Source organism: Cebus imitator, unplaced genomic scaffold (genome assembly GCF_001604975.1).
Source record: "Cebus imitator isolate Cc_AM_T3 unplaced genomic scaffold, Cebus_imitator-1.0 Scaffold76, whole genome shotgun sequence".
Classification (NCBI taxonomy): Eukaryota; Metazoa; Chordata; class Mammalia; order Primates; family Cebidae; genus Cebus; species Cebus imitator.
Genome location: NW_016107391.1, coordinates 8,666,739 through 8,683,779, shown reverse-complemented (window position 1 = coordinate 8,683,779; position 17,041 = coordinate 8,666,739). Strand labels below are relative to the sequence as shown.

General features: G+C 41.1%; 1 protein-coding gene across 2 annotated transcripts in view; it reads right to left on the bottom strand.

Moving 5' to 3' along the window:
* The window catches only part of FSTL4 (follistatin like 4), a 425,558-nt gene that overhangs the window by 385,532 nt on the left and 22,985 nt on the right, over positions 1–17,041 (bottom strand). For both annotated transcript variants that reach the window (XM_017532416.1, XM_017532418.1), the window contains exon 3: positions 625–658. In XM_017532416.1, the coding sequence (XP_017387905.1) occupies positions 625–658 (34 nt within the window). The remainder of the gene's footprint in view (positions 1–624; positions 659–17,041) is intronic.

Sequence of the window (17,041 nt, the reverse complement as noted above, 5' to 3'; positions counted from 1 at the left end):
CATCCCTTATGAGAGACTAGGTATTACTGAAAATGAATAAGGGGTACTTCAATTTCCACTAAAAGATTTCTGAAATTGTCAACCATCTATGTTTACCTCAGAGACCAGAAAACAAATGTGCTACAGGAACTCTGGCAAGAGAAACAGAACATCATGGAATTGTTTACAAAAGGAAAATTAATTAGTTATTTCTATTTCAGCTTAGCTGAAGCTGTAAGAAACCTATTCAGAAATATTTTTCACAGTGGCATCTCTTCTTAAATACTGAACAAACCATAAGTGATTTGTTTTTGTTGTTGTTGTTGTTTTGTTGGGTAAAACTAATAATTACTCCAAACTTCACTCAAAAATGAGGTTTAAAAGACCAAAAACATGATTGTGAATGAGCCAGTTCCCTAGGCTCCACCTCTTGTACTTGAAGGTGGAAGTCAGTTTTCACAAGCAAACCTGGCCTTCAGTTCATGGAGTCCCTACAGACAAGTGCCAAGCAGTCAGCACCCAGGAAAGGCCACACGCAATTTCAAAGAATGAGCTGCTCACAGACGGAAGTTCGTCTTAGTTTCAGCAAACTACTTCAAAATGTCAACACTGAAAATAAAATGAGTATGAGTACATTTTTCCTACCTTCTCTTCTTGTGACTTCAAAGCTTCTGGGCTCCTGCAAGAAAAGAAAGACTTTGTGTTTTTTGAAGAATAATTCATATGTACAGATACTTGCAAATATCTCTTCTCTTGTTAGTCACATATTCATGAAAAGGTGAACAATCTACTAAGAACATGACACCGAGCAATGTTGGGTCTACTGAACTCTCAACATGCACATCTATAAATGTAAACAACTTGTTGCTTTGGGGGCTTAGGCAAAAAAAAAAAAAATACTGTTAATCACAAAGTTTTTAAGGAGCACAGCTAATTCTCAGGGCCTTCCTTATTTGGAATCTGGGCTGGTACCAAGTGTTAACGAAGACCGTCTTCCAGGTTGATGACTCACCCTCTGTGTGAACTGTACGTGCTTTTAGGCACTGAAGAAAACATAAGCAGACAGAGGCTAAAATTATCTGGCCAGAAGCAGGTTCTGCTTTGTGGTGCCATGGTGAAGACCACCACTGTTACTGGGTATGTCACTGACATCACCTGATGATAAATTAAGCACAATTTATAGTTTCCAAAGGGTGAGATCCTATAAACAATTTAGAGAGCCAGTTCATGCCACTGGACTAAATTAAGCCCTTGGATTTTCCATAATTCAGTCCTATCTTTGTTGAAGCCTACTATGTGCAGGGCAATAAGCAAAATATTTCATAAGTTACCCAGGCAAAACAGGGTCCCTGCATTGATATTCACAGTTGAATAGGGGCTACGGAACAGACACAAATTACTGAGAAATCAAAGAATGATTTGTCTTGTAAAACCAGTATTTCACAGTCCGGCTATAATGGAAAACATAAGGAAAAGTGTTTTTAAAAGAATCTTTGAAAATAGCACTGAAGAATAGGCAGGTTTTCAGACCGAAATGGGGGAGGGAGGGTGCACCAGGAAGAAGGAATGGCATAGGAAAATGTTGGGTGGTAGGAAAATTCAGGGTAGCTCTAGAAAAAGGAAAAGTCTTGGTGAGAAGTAACGGGGAAAGCCTAGAAATGCATATTGCAGTTTCATAACTAATAAAAATTTCTCCAATTCATCATCAATGACATGTTTTGGATAAAACGTCTAAGGTAAAAATGAGCTGAAAATCCATACTAGCAACTAAAGAAGAGAAGAGAAAACACCAAACTGGGACTACCTCCTCAGCACCGCAGCCAAGAAGATCATTCAGCAACAGTGCTTTTCAAGGCAATAGCATTGTCTTTCACACTTAGCATTCTTGTCTAGCATCCTCTTGTGGTCGGAAACGGGAGGCAATATTAGAGATGAAACTAAGGGGGCACTGGGAAGGTTGTCTTACCTACATTATATTCCCTGACTGCTAACTTTCTAATGAGCAAAAAGACCCAGTGGAGACCCATGGAAGATCCACATCACATGCCAACAGCGCATCACACAAACGAAATGCTGGTTCCTAAGGAGTACTCATCAGGTCAGGGTTCAGAAGAGGAGGCATAGAGATGACAGGTGTAATGCAGGAAACGTAAGCCACAGAGCATATTTTGCACAAAGCAAACCCAGCTCCTCTCAAACGGTTTCTCAGCAACCAGCTCCAAGGCCTGGCACCTCTGTTTCTGGAAACAACAAGTATTCATGGAACAGGAAATGTTCATAATCAGCTCCAGAAAAAAACTATAAATTTTTTGTTGTGATTACATAAAATTTATAAATTAATTTAGGGAAAGTTAACATCTATATAATGTTGCATGGTCTTATCTAATAACATTTTTAATAATTGTTCAAGTTTACTTTTGCTTCTTTTGAGAGTATTTTATAGTTTTCCTTGTGCATATTTTGAATATTTCTTTTTTGTATGTCTTTTTCTATCATAAATGGAATGTTCTTTTTTATTATTTCTTCTAACTAGGTTTTGTCTGTATATTTGATGGCAATTTAAAAATAATGTTTATATTGATTTTATAACCAGCTTTTTGGTTAAATTTTATTGTTTGTAATAATTTTTCCATTGATTCTTTTGGTGTTTCCATTTGAACATTTATATAACATGCAAATAGCAATGATCTTATCTCTTCTTTCCAATTCCTACACTTCCAGTTGTTTTCTCTTGTCTCATGGCTTTAACTAATTCTCAATTCATGCTAGGCGTTGTGGTCATACTGAACACCCTTGTCTTGGCTTTTACTTTCAGAAGAAAACCATTAGCATTTCCCCATTAAGTGACATGTTGGCTGTTAGCCTAAGGTATGTTTATTATATTAATGAAACCAATATACATTTTATTGAGTTTTAAAAATAAATGTATGTTCTAGCTGAAAAACAGCTTGTTCCTTTACTCATTTGTTTATTGACTGTTTCCATCTAGTAGAATGTGGGTTGGGAGGGCGCCAGTATCTTTTTCACTCTTGCATCATCAGTGCTGTAGCAGAACAGATGCTCAATACATATTTGTTGAATAAAAAATAAAATAAAATAAATGTGTTGGATTTTATCAAGTACTTTTCTCTAGCATTTAAGGAGATGATCATATGGTTTTTCTCCTTCGTTCTATTAATAGGATGACTTACGTGGTAGATCTCATAGTATTCCACTATCCCTGTATTTCTGAAACAAGCTTCTCTTAGTCATAATATACTTTTTTAAATATGTGACTGGATTCTGTTATTATTTTAAATATGTTTTACATGCATTGGTCTATAAGTTTTTATATTGACATTCATAAACGAGATTGGCCTACCAATCTGAGATTTTTCTTATCAGATTTAGGAATTAAAATGAAACTAACTTTATATAATGAGTTTGGAAATTTTCCTTTTATTATACTCTAAAGTAGTTTAAATAAAAATGGGATTATCTGATCTTTAAAGGTTTCTTCCACTTCATTTCTCAGAGACTGATTGAAAGGGGAGAGAAATTAAACTTGTCTAAGGCCTCACATTTTGGTCAGTGGACAGCTGAGTTTTAAATCCCAAAATCTGATTCCAATGCCTATGCACACAGCATTCCAACTTTAAAAATAAAGTCATGATAGTTAATTCCTAGGGACATTGTGAAAATTTTATGAGATAGACTTCTACTTTACGCAATGGAGAAATAGCCTGTATTAGACTAATCCTTCTGCTATCAACAACTATAAAAGCGGAATTAAAAAAAGGTTTCGAAGGCATCCAACAGCAACAAAAGCAGCCAGAACTTAAAGGAAAGTGATGAGAGAAAAGTCGGTTGAGATGAGACCCATATTCACTGCTGCACTTCTCCTTTGTGACATTCGCTGCTTTGCATAGAAGCCAAACAGAATTTGATGTTCTAGAACTTAGAGAAGTCTCTCTGAGATGGGAAATAAAAATCAGAGTATAAAGCTACCAAAGAAGCCAGAAATTGAGGGTCAGAAACCCTGGAAAGAAGTAGGCTCAACATTTTCAGCTTCCCCTGAAAATATGATTACGCCTGAGCTACACAGATAAAGGGCAAAAGGCTGAGAAATGAGTTAAAAAGTAGCCTCAAACAAGCAAAAATAATAAATCTAAGTATGGATTTATTATAAACAAATAATAAAATCTAAGTATAGATTTTGATAGTACATGGTACTAAAGAGACAAAAATTAGGCTTTCCAAGAAAGAATGGCCCTGGCAAATACAGGAGACGTGCTGCTAAGACCACATATTCTTAAATTATTCCCACTCTCGAGTAGGTAAAGATGATATTCCAGGGGTCTATCTGTCTCACAAAAAAAAAATAAACCCTCTCTGGAAAACAATAAAGTGATCGACAGGCTTTACAATTTTTCATATATAATCTCCAGCATCCAATCTAAAATTACGAGGCATAGCAGGAAATGGAATTGAATGGCTAAAATCTAAGAAAACAGACCACAGAGACAGAGCCACAGGTTATCCAGATCTTAGAATTCTTAGGCACAAGCTTTAGAATAACTATTGCTAATATGTTTAGGAAGATAGAAGAAAAGATGCTGAATTTCATTATAAAACTGGGATCCATTAAAAGACTACACTTTGGGAACAGTGTACACTGCTCGGGTGATGGATGCATGAAAATCTCAGAAATCACCACTAAAAATCACAACCAGACACCATCTGTTCTGTAAAAACCTACTGAAATAAAAATAAACAAACAAAAAATAATGAAATGAAAATTTTATAACTGGAAATTAAATAACTGAAAGATTCAATAGATGGATTTAACAACAGATTAACACAACTGAAGAAAGGAATAGTAAGGTGAAAGCTACATCAGTAAAAAATAACCAAACAGAAGATCTGAAAGGAAAAAAGAAAAAGAATGAAAAATACAGAAAAAAGTATAAGACATCATAACATGGTGAAGAGGTCTAACAAGTATGTAACTGAATTTTCAGAGTGAAAGGACAGAGGAAATTGTTGATAGTTTTCCAAAATTAACGAAAGACATCAAGCCAGATATTTGGAAATCTCTACAAGCCCCAAGCAAGATAAATACAAACACAACCATCCCTAGGTACTCAGTAAAATACTTAAATATTCAAAGGCAAATAAAAAATCTTTATAACAGCCAAAGGGTGGGTGGTAGAGATGGGGAGAACATTGCCCATAAAGGAGCAACAGTAAGTGTGATAGCTGACTTTTCAAGAGAAAATAATGGAACCAGAAGACAATGAAACGCCATCCTTTAAAATTTTTTTTTTAGCTTTTGAAGTTCAGGGGTACATGTGCAACTTGTTACAGGTAAACTGCGTGTCTTGGGAGTTTGGTGTACAGCTCACCCAGGTAATAAATATAGTATCTACCACCTTTAAAATTTGAAAAAAACATTAGAATCTAATGAAAATATGGGTATTCATAAGGTAAAATACACGAAGGTAAAATACAGATACATTTAGACAAAAAAACTGAGAGAATACATTGCCAACAAATTAACACTAAGAGTAATACTATAAAGGGAACTTTTAAAACAGAAAGGAAACAAATCATTCAGATCATTGTATAGCTGTGCAAGAAGAAATAATGAGTACCAAAAAGGATTAAAATAAGTAAATAATAAAAATACATTTTGGCTTCTTAACAATAACACACCGTAAAATAAAAATATTTGTAGAACTAAAAGATACAGTAATACTTTTTAAAAGATCAGAAGTCAAATGAAATTAAAGTGTTATAATGTCCTAGTACTGTCCAAAAATAGCAAAATTAGTGCTAGACGTCAAAGAAATGAAATAACAAAAACTGTCTCATCCAGAAAGAAGATAAGAAAGGCAGAAGAAAAAAGGAATATAGAACAGAGAAAACACAGGTTTATATTTAAACCTATTTAACTATAAATGGGCTAAATAATCCCATTAAAACATGAGGAATGACATAATAGAGAAAACAATATCCAACTATATGCTGCCTACAAGAGACATATCATAATTATATGTTTACAAAAAGGCTGAATATAAAAAGATTTAGAAGATAAGCCATATTAACTTCAAGAAAAAATGAGTATAGATAAGGTAGGCAAGAATTATTATTAGTGATAAAAAGGAATGCTTCATAATTAAAAAAGGAACAACAGGAATATATAGCAATTCTAAACTTGTACATACCTAGTAGCAAAGCCTAGACATATATAAAGTCACAACTCAAAGAACAAAGAGGAGATCTACAATAACAGTGGGAAAATTTTTAAGATTTCTGTCTTTAACTGATAGAACAAGCAGAGGAAAAAAGCATCAGTAAGGATATAAAAAAGTGAACACTATGATTTAAAAGCTTGACCTAATTGATACACATCAAACACTGTACCAAACAGTACTTCATTTCAAGTGTCCATTCAAGATTTACAAAAATTGGCTGTATGCTGAGCTATAAGCAAGTTCAAACACATCATGGAAACCTCATAGAAAAAATATTGGTCGTATCTTAGAACATATATAAAAGTAATTTCCTGATGGATTGTAGATCTGCATGTGAAAAATAAAGCATTTAAGTCTCTATAAGATATCAAAAGTATCTTCACGATCTTTAAGCAGGTGAAAATTTCTTAAAGAGGATGTGAAAAGCATTACCATAAAGCAAAAGAGTATCTCAGACTTTATTAAAATTAGGACTTCTGTTTATTAAAATATAGGATCAAGACAGTGAAAAGGGAAGCCATTAAGGAACTATATTTGCAATCCACATATCTTACAAATGACTTACTGAGAATATATAAAATACTTTTGTAAATCAATAAGAAAAATACAAATAACCTAACTGAAGAATGAGTAAAAGACTTAAATAGGCACTCTACAAGCTGAAAACACAGTGGGATACTACTATAAACCACATAATAGATGACATTTAAAAAAAAACTGATAACACTAAATGTTTACAAGGATATGAAGGAGCTATAATTTTTATACTCTCAGAGGAACCAGCACCAGCAAAACTTTCCTCATTGGTCTGAGTCTCAGTTTGGCAAGGCTCCTCCCCTGGAGATGGTAGTGATAAAGGTATTCTTTCCTGCAGGTTCTGCTCTTAAGTACTGCAGTGCTTCCTTTTCCACCTTCATAATCCTTTAATATCTGTTTAGCCAATTCCCGATAATTAAATTATGTTAAAATAACTATCGTGACATCTGTTTTCCTGACCCAACAATTTAACTCCTAAGTACATGTCCAACAGAAATACATTCATGTGAGCACCAAAATGCATGTCTAAGAATGCTGAATGCAGCATGATAGGTAATGCAAATGTCCACCAATGGTAGAATGAATAAATTGTGGCATATTCATACAATAGAAAACTTCAACACCATGCAAAAGAACAAACTGCAATATGTGATAATATAGATAATCTCATTATCATAGTGCTGAGGGAAAGTAGGCAGAAACAAAGAGTACAGTTTTAAGATTTTATTTTGATAAATCTCAGAAACAAGCGAAACCAATCTCTGATGATAGATTAATAGTAACCTAGCCGGGCACAGTGGCTCCCGCCTGTAATCCCAGCACTTTGGGAGGCCAAGGCAGGCAGATCACTTGAGGTCGAGAGTTCGAGACCAGCCTGACCAACATGGAGAAACTCTGTCTCTACCAAAATAAAACAAAATTAGCTGAGCATGGTGGCGCATGCCTGTAATTCCAGCTACTCGGGAGGTTGAGGCAGGAGAATTGCTGGAACCCGGTAGGTGGAGGTTGTGGTGAGCCAAAATCGCTCCATTTCACGCCAGCCTGGGCAACAAGAGTGAAATTCCATCTCAAAAAAAAAAAAAAAAAAAGGAATGTGAATATATATATATATATATATACACACACACACACATATATATTCATATATGTGTGTATGTTTGTATATATATATATATATATATATATATCCTCCCATATATATATACACACACACACACATACACACACACACGTGTGTGTGTGTGTGTATGGGAGGATGATGACCGGGAGGACACAGAGTGGTTTCTGGGATGCTGGAAATGTTCTATATTATCATCTTGGTGGTGGTCACATAAATGTGTTCACTTCCAAAATATTAACCAAGTGCTACACTTAGGACATATGCCTTTACTATATATTTGATAGGCTTCGGTAAAAAAATTTTAAAATAAGACAAATTACCCAGGAGTAATCAGAAGTTTGTTAAACAGAGGGAACAAACCCCATTCCCTAATTTACAGATGAAGAAAGATGTACTGAGGGAAAGACTGCAACTTGCTGAATATCACGCGAGAAGTGGCCCTGTCAGGACTAGATTCAGACCTCTGAGATCCTACCACTATATTCTATTTCCTCCAAGGAAATACTCAACACACATTCATGGAAAATATGACAGGGATTAAGAGTGGGGGCTCTGAAGTTAGATGGATTTGAGCTAGATCCTCACTTGTCCCTGCCAGCTGTGCCTCTGTCACCTTTGTTGAATTATTTAACATTTCCTAAGCCTCTGTTTGTTCATCTGTAAAGTAAAGGCAGGAATTAAAGTAAATTCCTCATAGAGTAGTTGTGATGATCAAACGAAGTAATAAGCTTGTCCCATGCTTAGCATGGCGTCCGGCACACAGTCCTCCAACATGTGCCACCGTCATTATCATCACTACCATTAATGAAAAGAGCTAAAAGAGGGCGATGATCAGATTATTTTGGGGAGGTAAATGAGTTCAATGGCTTCCTCAATTATTGAGGCTAAATAAGAATTCATCTTTCCAGTGCTTAAAAAAGCAACCCCTCAGAAGCTGTAGCAGAAATGTAAGGAATAAAATTCATTGACATAATGACACCAAGGCCCTGGATGCATGGTCTAAGGGAGAAATTATTTTCTGTAGAAGCTTCAAACCAGATGGTTATAAATGAGACTCAGTGCATGGGCATTACTTAATGACTAAATTTCTTTAACTAAAAATCTAATTTTATTATAGTATAAATCACACTTTCTTGAAGCAGGGAATTAATTTTGGATTTTTCATTCACTGTTCATAACCTTTCTATGAGTTGACAGCCAAATCATTTAAAGTGTCATTTAGCCAATACAGTACAACAGCTTTATTCCTCATTGTGCCCTTCCTGAGTCTATTATCTCTCACTATAATGTAGAAGAACTTAAATAAAAAATTGCCATTCTATAAAGCTGTATTTTACCATGCAGTTAAACTACACAATCTTTATTTTTGAATCAATATAATATGAGTGCTGAGCAATATTTTTCATAATCCAAAACCCAATTACAGATTCTCAGCTACCAAAAAAACAGTTTGAAGGCTGCTGAAAGAGCATAAATGAGGACTCTCAAATTCCATCCCTGGATCCACCCCATGTCCATCTTGGGCACAGGGGGTGAGGCTCTGTGGTGAAGGGTGGTGAAGCCCTGCTCCAGACCATAGTCAGGCCTCCGCATCCACACTTTCAGAGGTCCTTGGTTAGGTAGTAAGCCTCAGTCTGTCACCCAAAATATTATGGGATTCATAGAAGAAGACTGGCTATCTGGGTTAGGAAAGTGGGGAATCCAAAGCACCCACATTGAGAACGGAATGAAATGAAACAGTAAGTGGAGTGAAGCTCAATGTGGCCAGATCTTCGCAGACAAAGCAGAAAGGAATCTGCTGTACAAGGGGCCTGATCTGAGGAGGTCCCTGTGCCAGCATCCTAAAGATGGGCCCCTGACTAACAGCATCTCCATCCAGCAGCAGAGGGGCTGAAGAAGCTCCTGCCTTCAGAGTTCCTCGGGCCCCAACTTCCTGAAGACACTACAAAAGAAGCCCACATGTTCAATTTATGAACCAATTAGTACAGTTGAGATAGAAGCTTTGCCATGGGACTCATCGCTACCGCAATTCTGACATCTAAATTCTAAGATTTTCACATCTGAGATGCTCTTAAAAGAATGCTTCTTTAACAACCTTTCTTACAACTTTTCATTTATTCATTTGAATTTTAAAAACTTGACTCTAAGCAGGTTCAGTTTTGCTAGCAAGACACTATTCTGCAATTAAAATCTTCACTTGGACTGACAAAATACAGCTAAATAAAGTGGCGCCTTATGTAGCATGTATTCTGCTACTGGCTCCCACTTACTGTGCACACGGTAAGAGTTCTGCACACTTTATCTCATTTATATGGCTGAGTTAAAGGCAGAAGGAAAACTATTGAGTGGTTAGATCTCTCACCACACCATGTCTGGGTCTTCAAAGGCAGAGAAGGTTAGGGAATTAATCCTAAACCCGGGGCTGGTTTGAAAGCCAAGCTGAATAATCCAGCAAAGTACAGGGTTTTCTGGGGGAGGGTCTAAACACCTCCTGCTTCCTCCAGTTACACAGAGCCTGCTACAAGTGCTCCAGAAAAATACCAAATGGGTGCCGGCTCTTGAGTAATGTCACCTAATCGAGGGGTCAGGGGTCTCCTCCTGTGCCACAGAGAACAGTGTCAGATAGCTCTGGGCTTAGGGAGAGATGTGTGCAGCCCTGGTGGATGGGTTTACTGCCTTAAAGGCCAAAGATGGGGGAGGCACAGCTGCCAACACTAAGCCTTAAGAGGCTTAGATAGCTGAGGGAGTCTGACCAAGTCCAGTGGTCCCTGCACCTTTCAGCCAGCCCTGCCCAGGAGTTGCCCAATCAGCAGAGGCTCAGCTTGCCTTTCTCATCTTCTGAGGAGACCAAGTCTGAAGGGGAGAGGGTGGGGCATGGCCATATAGGCAAAGAAAGTGCAAGTCTTCTTTGAGCCCAGGAGTTCCAAGACCAGCCTGGGCAACATGGTGGAATCCCATCTATACAAAAAATACAAAAATTAGCTGGACATGGTGGTACATACCTGCAGTCCCAGCTACTTGGGAGGCTGAGGTGGGAGGATCACCTGAGTCCAGGGAGGTAAAGGCTACAGTGAGCTGTGATTGCACCACTGCACTCCAACCTGGATGACAGAGTGAGACCCTGTCTGAAAAAAAAAAAAAATAGTGCCAGTCTTCAGCACTTTGGGGCTGAAACAGAGATGGCACAGCAAGCAAGCTCTGGTCCCCGCTATTGCCTATCTTATAATAAATTACAATAAATGGATCAATGTAAGGAAACCAGTGTTACATAGGGCTGCAAAGTCTAAAATAACTAAGCCAGAGCGTTTAAAGGGAGGTTTATCAAGACAGAAGGAAGAGATCATGTCAGATGACTTTAAAAAAAAAAAAAAAAAAAGGAAGGCCAGGAGCCATGGCTCACCCCTGTAACCCAGCGCTTTGGGAGGCCAAGGCAGGCGTATCACCTGAGGTCAGGAGTTCAAGACCAGGTTGGCCAATGTGGTGAAACTCCATCTCTACTAAAAGTACAAAAAATTAGCTGGGCATGGTGGCCGGCGCCTGTAATCCCCGCTACTTGGGGGTGCTGAGGCAGAAGAATCATTTGAACCTAGGAGACAGAGGTTGCAGTGAGCGGAGATCAGGCCATTGCACTCCAGCCTGAGTGACAGAGTGAGATTCCATCTCAAAAAAAAAACAAAAAACAAACAAACAAAAACAACTAAGGAAATGTCTTTACTATTAAGGTACTCGTTTACTTTACTAATTAAAAAAAGAATCACCATGATAAACCCAGCAATAGCTTCGTGTGGGCAGAGCTGGGAACACCAACTTTATTATGCCCATGAGGGCAAAGCCCCAGTAGGTCTAAATTACCTGATTCTTTTAGTAGCTGCTCCACCAGCTGCAGGCCTGAGGAAGCCACCCAGACACTTCCTGCTCCAGCTTGCCCATCTGTAAAATGGGCAGACCCAACAGCCCAGCCAGGACAATTGAGGAAATATCTCAGAAACATGGGCAGAGTCCCACAGAGAGTTCTGTCCAGGGCTTTCTGACGGGAATCAGAGGGTGGTCAGGAAAGGAGAAAGCTGTGATACTCTAAAGAGAAATGGAATTAATGGTGATTACCAGACACTAAACAGAAAAGAAAGCAAGCGGATATGTGCCCATCTTTAGAAATTAAGATGATTTAGAAATATTATATGAGGATTTAGTGATTTTAAGTTCTATATATTATCTAAAGATTTATGCTAAAGGTTATTCATTTTACAATTTAAAAAGAAAAGCTAGCCCTGAATTTAAGGGAATTTTTGTTAACGAATCTACCAAAGTGACAATATGAGTACTCACACAGTTACATTTGATGAAATAAATGTCAATAACTGATTTACCACTGCTCCTTATTAAACACAATCGCCTGCACAAAGCCAGATTAAGGGACCAAGAAGGCAAGAGGGAAATTTTCCAGCTGTATCTCTCTGACAACCCAACAAATTTAAAACTAATTAACTTTTTGATTTGGAAAGTAATTCACATCTCTCAGAATGAGCAATCACCACGTCTAAGACCATCATAATAGTTAGCAGCATGGGGCTGTAACTCGGCACCCCAAGGAACAACTTCATTAATATGTCATTCTTATTTCCACGGACACTAGTAGGGCTCGACCTAAAACAGGCATTCCATGCCAAGCTGCTTAACCACTAAAGCAATGTTCCCACCAGACGGTAACGGCAAGAGGGGTATCCATCGCCTGCAGGGTCCACATCTCCATCTCTTACTGCAGCACAGGGTCTGGCATGGCACAGGCCCTAAACACATCCTACTGCTAGAATTAAATCGGATTATCCCAAGATCTCCTGGTAAGAATACAAAGGCGAGTGCAGTCTCCCAGTTGGTTCACGGAACACACTGACTATCACTGAAGCCTAACATTCTCTATTTTTCCTTTTGTAGGTAAAGTTTCTATAGAAACACAGGGACACCCTGTGATGCATTTCTCGTTCTGAGAAGCTTCATGTCCACCAGTTGTCCTATCATACAGGCTTCTTTCCTGCACTGACTTCATTCCAGTGGTCCATGATCCATAAGAAAATCATGACAGTCTTGTGGGTGTCTTGGGGAGGAGAGAGGACAGCGAGAACAGGTGGCCCTTGGGAAGAAAGGGGGCAGGAGTTCATGTTTAAATTACTCACTATACCCTATAACCATCCAGTAAATGATATAACTTAACGTCCACCTGTTTAACATGATATTCCAATCTGCCACTATTTTTCTTTCTGCCAACTGCAAGCCCAAGATGAGGTCTAGAATAACCTGTGCCTAGAAAATTAAAAGACAAAAAAGGAAGAAAGTGTGCCCTCCAGTACAGTCCTCATGTCTGAGTCTATTTTTCATTCTTTGTTTTACACATAGAGGGAGGGAGTCACAGATATAGATGGTCTGACATAAAGATGCAAAATGTGGGCCAGGCGCGGTGGCTCAAGCCTGTAATCCCAGCACTTTGGGAGGCCGAGGTGGGTGGATCACGAGGTCAAGAGATCAAGAGCATCCTGGTCAACATGGTGAAACCCCGTCTCTACTAAAACTACAAAAAATTAGCTGGGCATGGTGGCGCGTGCCTGTAGTCCCAGCTACTCAGGAGGCTGAGGCAGGAGAATTGCCTGAACCCAGGAGGCGGAGGTTGCGGTGAGCCGAGATCGCGCCATTGCACTCCAGCCTGGGTAACAAGAGCGAAACTCTGTCTCAAAAAAAAAAAGATGCAAAATGTGCCAGAGTCATGGTGGGGCCTCTGAGAAGGTGAGCAAGCTGGGAAAGGCCGACTGGGGCCAGGACTGGGTGCAAGTGGTGTCTGATCGGGATGAGCTAAAAACACCCAAAGTGGCCAGTGCTTAAGGTCAGGCATACCCTCTTCTCCAACAGGAAACTTGAAGACCCCTTAATCCAAGACTTCCAACCAGAAGCTGTCATCTGACACAGAAACAGGTCCCCCCGCCCTTGGATCTTCCTGCTAGCCAGTGTCCCTCTGTCCTCCTGAGCATCTCCTCTGCCTCCTCTTCCTTCCACTCCCATGACTCATAGCCTCTGTGGGCTCAACTTTGTAGAAGTCTTCCCATCAGGCCCTAGTCTGCAACTCCCACCTCCTTGACCCTCCTCAAGACCCTCAGCCTCATCACCCAGGGCTCTCAACAGAGCTCTTGATGGGCCTCCTGAGCAATTCATTTAATCATCCCTTTGTTCATGTGTTCATTCATTCAATAGATACTTATTGTCCTGGAGATGTAGCAGTGCCAAGACAGCCCCAGCCCCAGTCCTTATGAAGCTTAGGATCTCACTGGAAGAGACAGGCAACAAACAAACAAAGGAAATGTAGAGGACATCTCATGCTAAGAAGTACCATGGTACAAAATGAAACAAGGAAGTGGGATAGACTGCCAGAGGGGAAAGGCTTTGTTGTGTTAGATCAGGTGGTCACACCAGGCCTTTCCTGGGGGCTGGTATTGGTGAAGGTCTCTCCTCTAATACCCAACCTGAGCACATTTGTCTGCTCAGGACTGTTCAGTCCCTCCTGCCCACTTGGTGAGCCTCTCTCCTTACGGTCATCTCCCCACTTTGTAGCAGTGGCACCAGCAGTAAGAACTGGCAGGGGAAGCAGTGGAGGCCCTAGGAATGGCAGCAGCACAATGGCAGCTTTCCTTTGCTAAGCAGTTACTCATGCCAGGTTCCATGCTGAGCCCTCTCCATGCCGTCTCCTTCAATCTTCACAGTCCCCAGGGGAACTTCGACTCCTACCCACACCCACGAACCTCCGCCATGCGTGCCTTACTCAGAATCTGGTGATGTTTGATTGCTGGCTGAATAAATAATTGGCTTGGGCTCCCACAGGCTGTGTGTACAGGGAGATAAATCCCCATACACACTTTGTTTAGAAGGCACTTTCACTGTACCATTATAACACTTATATTAAAAATGGACCTTAAAGTAGTTTAAATTAAATGAGTTATATTTAATTAAAAAGCCTTTAAGGCACAATAAAGACTCTTTTTCAATTTTCTTTTACAACAGAGTCAAAAGGAAGAAAGGCCCCCAGTGGTCAGCAGAGCTAGATTGGTGTTTACTTAGGACCTGGCCCATCTGAGAATCCCAAGGAAAACGCAGTTTTGTTCCCTGTCCTCTTTTCTTCCTTAAGTAGGACACACCATGAGCTTCAGTTTCCTCATCTGAAGAGGAGATTGAAAGGTGCTACCTATAAGATTGTCGTGAGAAAAGAATTAGGGAGTGTGCAGACTCACAGCATGCAATGTCACTCCTCACGTAGAGAAGTACCTGCCCCACACACGCCAGGTTGGGAGCCAGGCCAGCCTTAGCCACCCACACCTCAGAGGAGGGGCCTTGTGCCTGGGCAAAGGCACAGGGAAGCTTTGTCCCCTGCAGGCTGAATCAGCTATTTCCCCTGAGGAGTAGATGCTGAGAAAGACAATGAGGGCAGACGGGGGCATTTTGCCTGCACTTCTCTCATAGGCTAACCCAGCGGTTCTTAAATAAATGGGGACTTTTAACATCATCCAGGTCCCAGGCCATACCCTAAACCAATTAAATCACAATCTCCAGGGGTGACACACAGGCATCAGTATTTTTTGAAGCCACCCCAGTGGTTCTAATGTATGGACAAGTTTGGGAACCGCTGGGTTAACCATGCATCTTAACACCTTACAGACTCTTGCCCCGGTGAGCCTGGCCAGCGCTATGCACCATGGTGTCCAGCAGCCTCACACAGACCTCTGCAGGTGCCAACAGGTCACCAGGGCTCTCCACTGAGGGTGCCCTGCTACTCCCACCTACAGGGAGGGGTCTCCCTTCATAACAGGGAGTATCAGCTGGGTGTCACAGGCACAGAAACTACTGGAAACAGTGGTACCAATTTCTCACAGAAAGAGTTAGTGGAGCCAGAAGGATGGCATGGGCAGGCCCACACTCGCCTTCTACGAGGAGCGATGCCGGCTCAGCATCCGGGACTCACTGGGTGCAGGCGGGAAGGATGGGCTCGAGCAGTCAGGACCGAGAAGCCTCCCGGTGACAGGGAGAATGGGCGACTGGGCTTGCAGTGCATGACCCACCAAGGGGCTCTCCTGCACCCCAGGCCCCCAGCACATTGGGTCACCATATGCATGATATTGACCTCCAGGAGCTTCAGTTTCCTCATCTGCAAAATGAGGTAGGGTAGTGTCTATGAGACTGTGGTGAGAACTGAAAGAAGAGGGCAAAGAGCACTCAGGATCTGGTGGCTGCTGTCCACTTGCCAATTTCTACCCACAGACAGCATCCTGGCTGTGCTCCCAGCACTTAGCATAGCACCAGCCTGAAAGAAGTGCCCAACACTTTCTGAGATTCTGGAGTGGGGAGGGGTCCACTAGTTCTACTGTGGCCAGTGGGCAACAGCTGGGAGAGACAGGCTGGGGAAAAGGCATGTGTTGGTACAGTGTCAACCCATGGGCCACGGCCAACCTGTGTTGACACTGCTCCCTTACACCTCTTCTTCCTCCTATGCTTGGCTCTCACCCACGACTTTCTCTCAGCCTTTGGGGCTGCCCATTGGCTCATTTGCTTCAACTCACTTGAATGCCAGGATTCCTTCCACTTGGTCTTGTGCAGGTGTAATGCCTTATGTGTCCAGGGCCCTGTATGTGCCTGGAGTATCCCTGTCCTGCCCACAGAGATGCCCTCCCCTACTCACTCATGGGCAGCTCTGACCACTCACTAGCCATGGCCATCCCATAGGGCAGGGGTGCTCACCCACTTAAATGAAAGGGGCATACTCCGAAGGAGCCACCACGGCTCAACCAAACTTAGTGCTCAGTGTGCCTGGGGGTGCCTGACACTCCCGCCTCTGGAGAGGAGGCTGTCCCTCCATGGCAGCACCTCTAGCAGGCGCACACGAGCTTGCCTCTGGCCTTGTCTTGGCAGGGGACCCCTTGCTTTCTCCAGCGGCCAGTGGAAGAGTCAGAAAACACCACCCCATTCCCACTGGGTTTCCTGACCCTCCAAAAGCCCCGTATGACAATAAGCAGCTTGGTTGCCAGTGCTGGGACTCTTACATCCTCCTTAAGATCAAGGCCCCAGAGCCTTGCTTCTGAAAGGGAGACTGCTGTGGTCAACCCTTAGGAACTTCCCAAGGCCAATTCTTAAAAGCAGA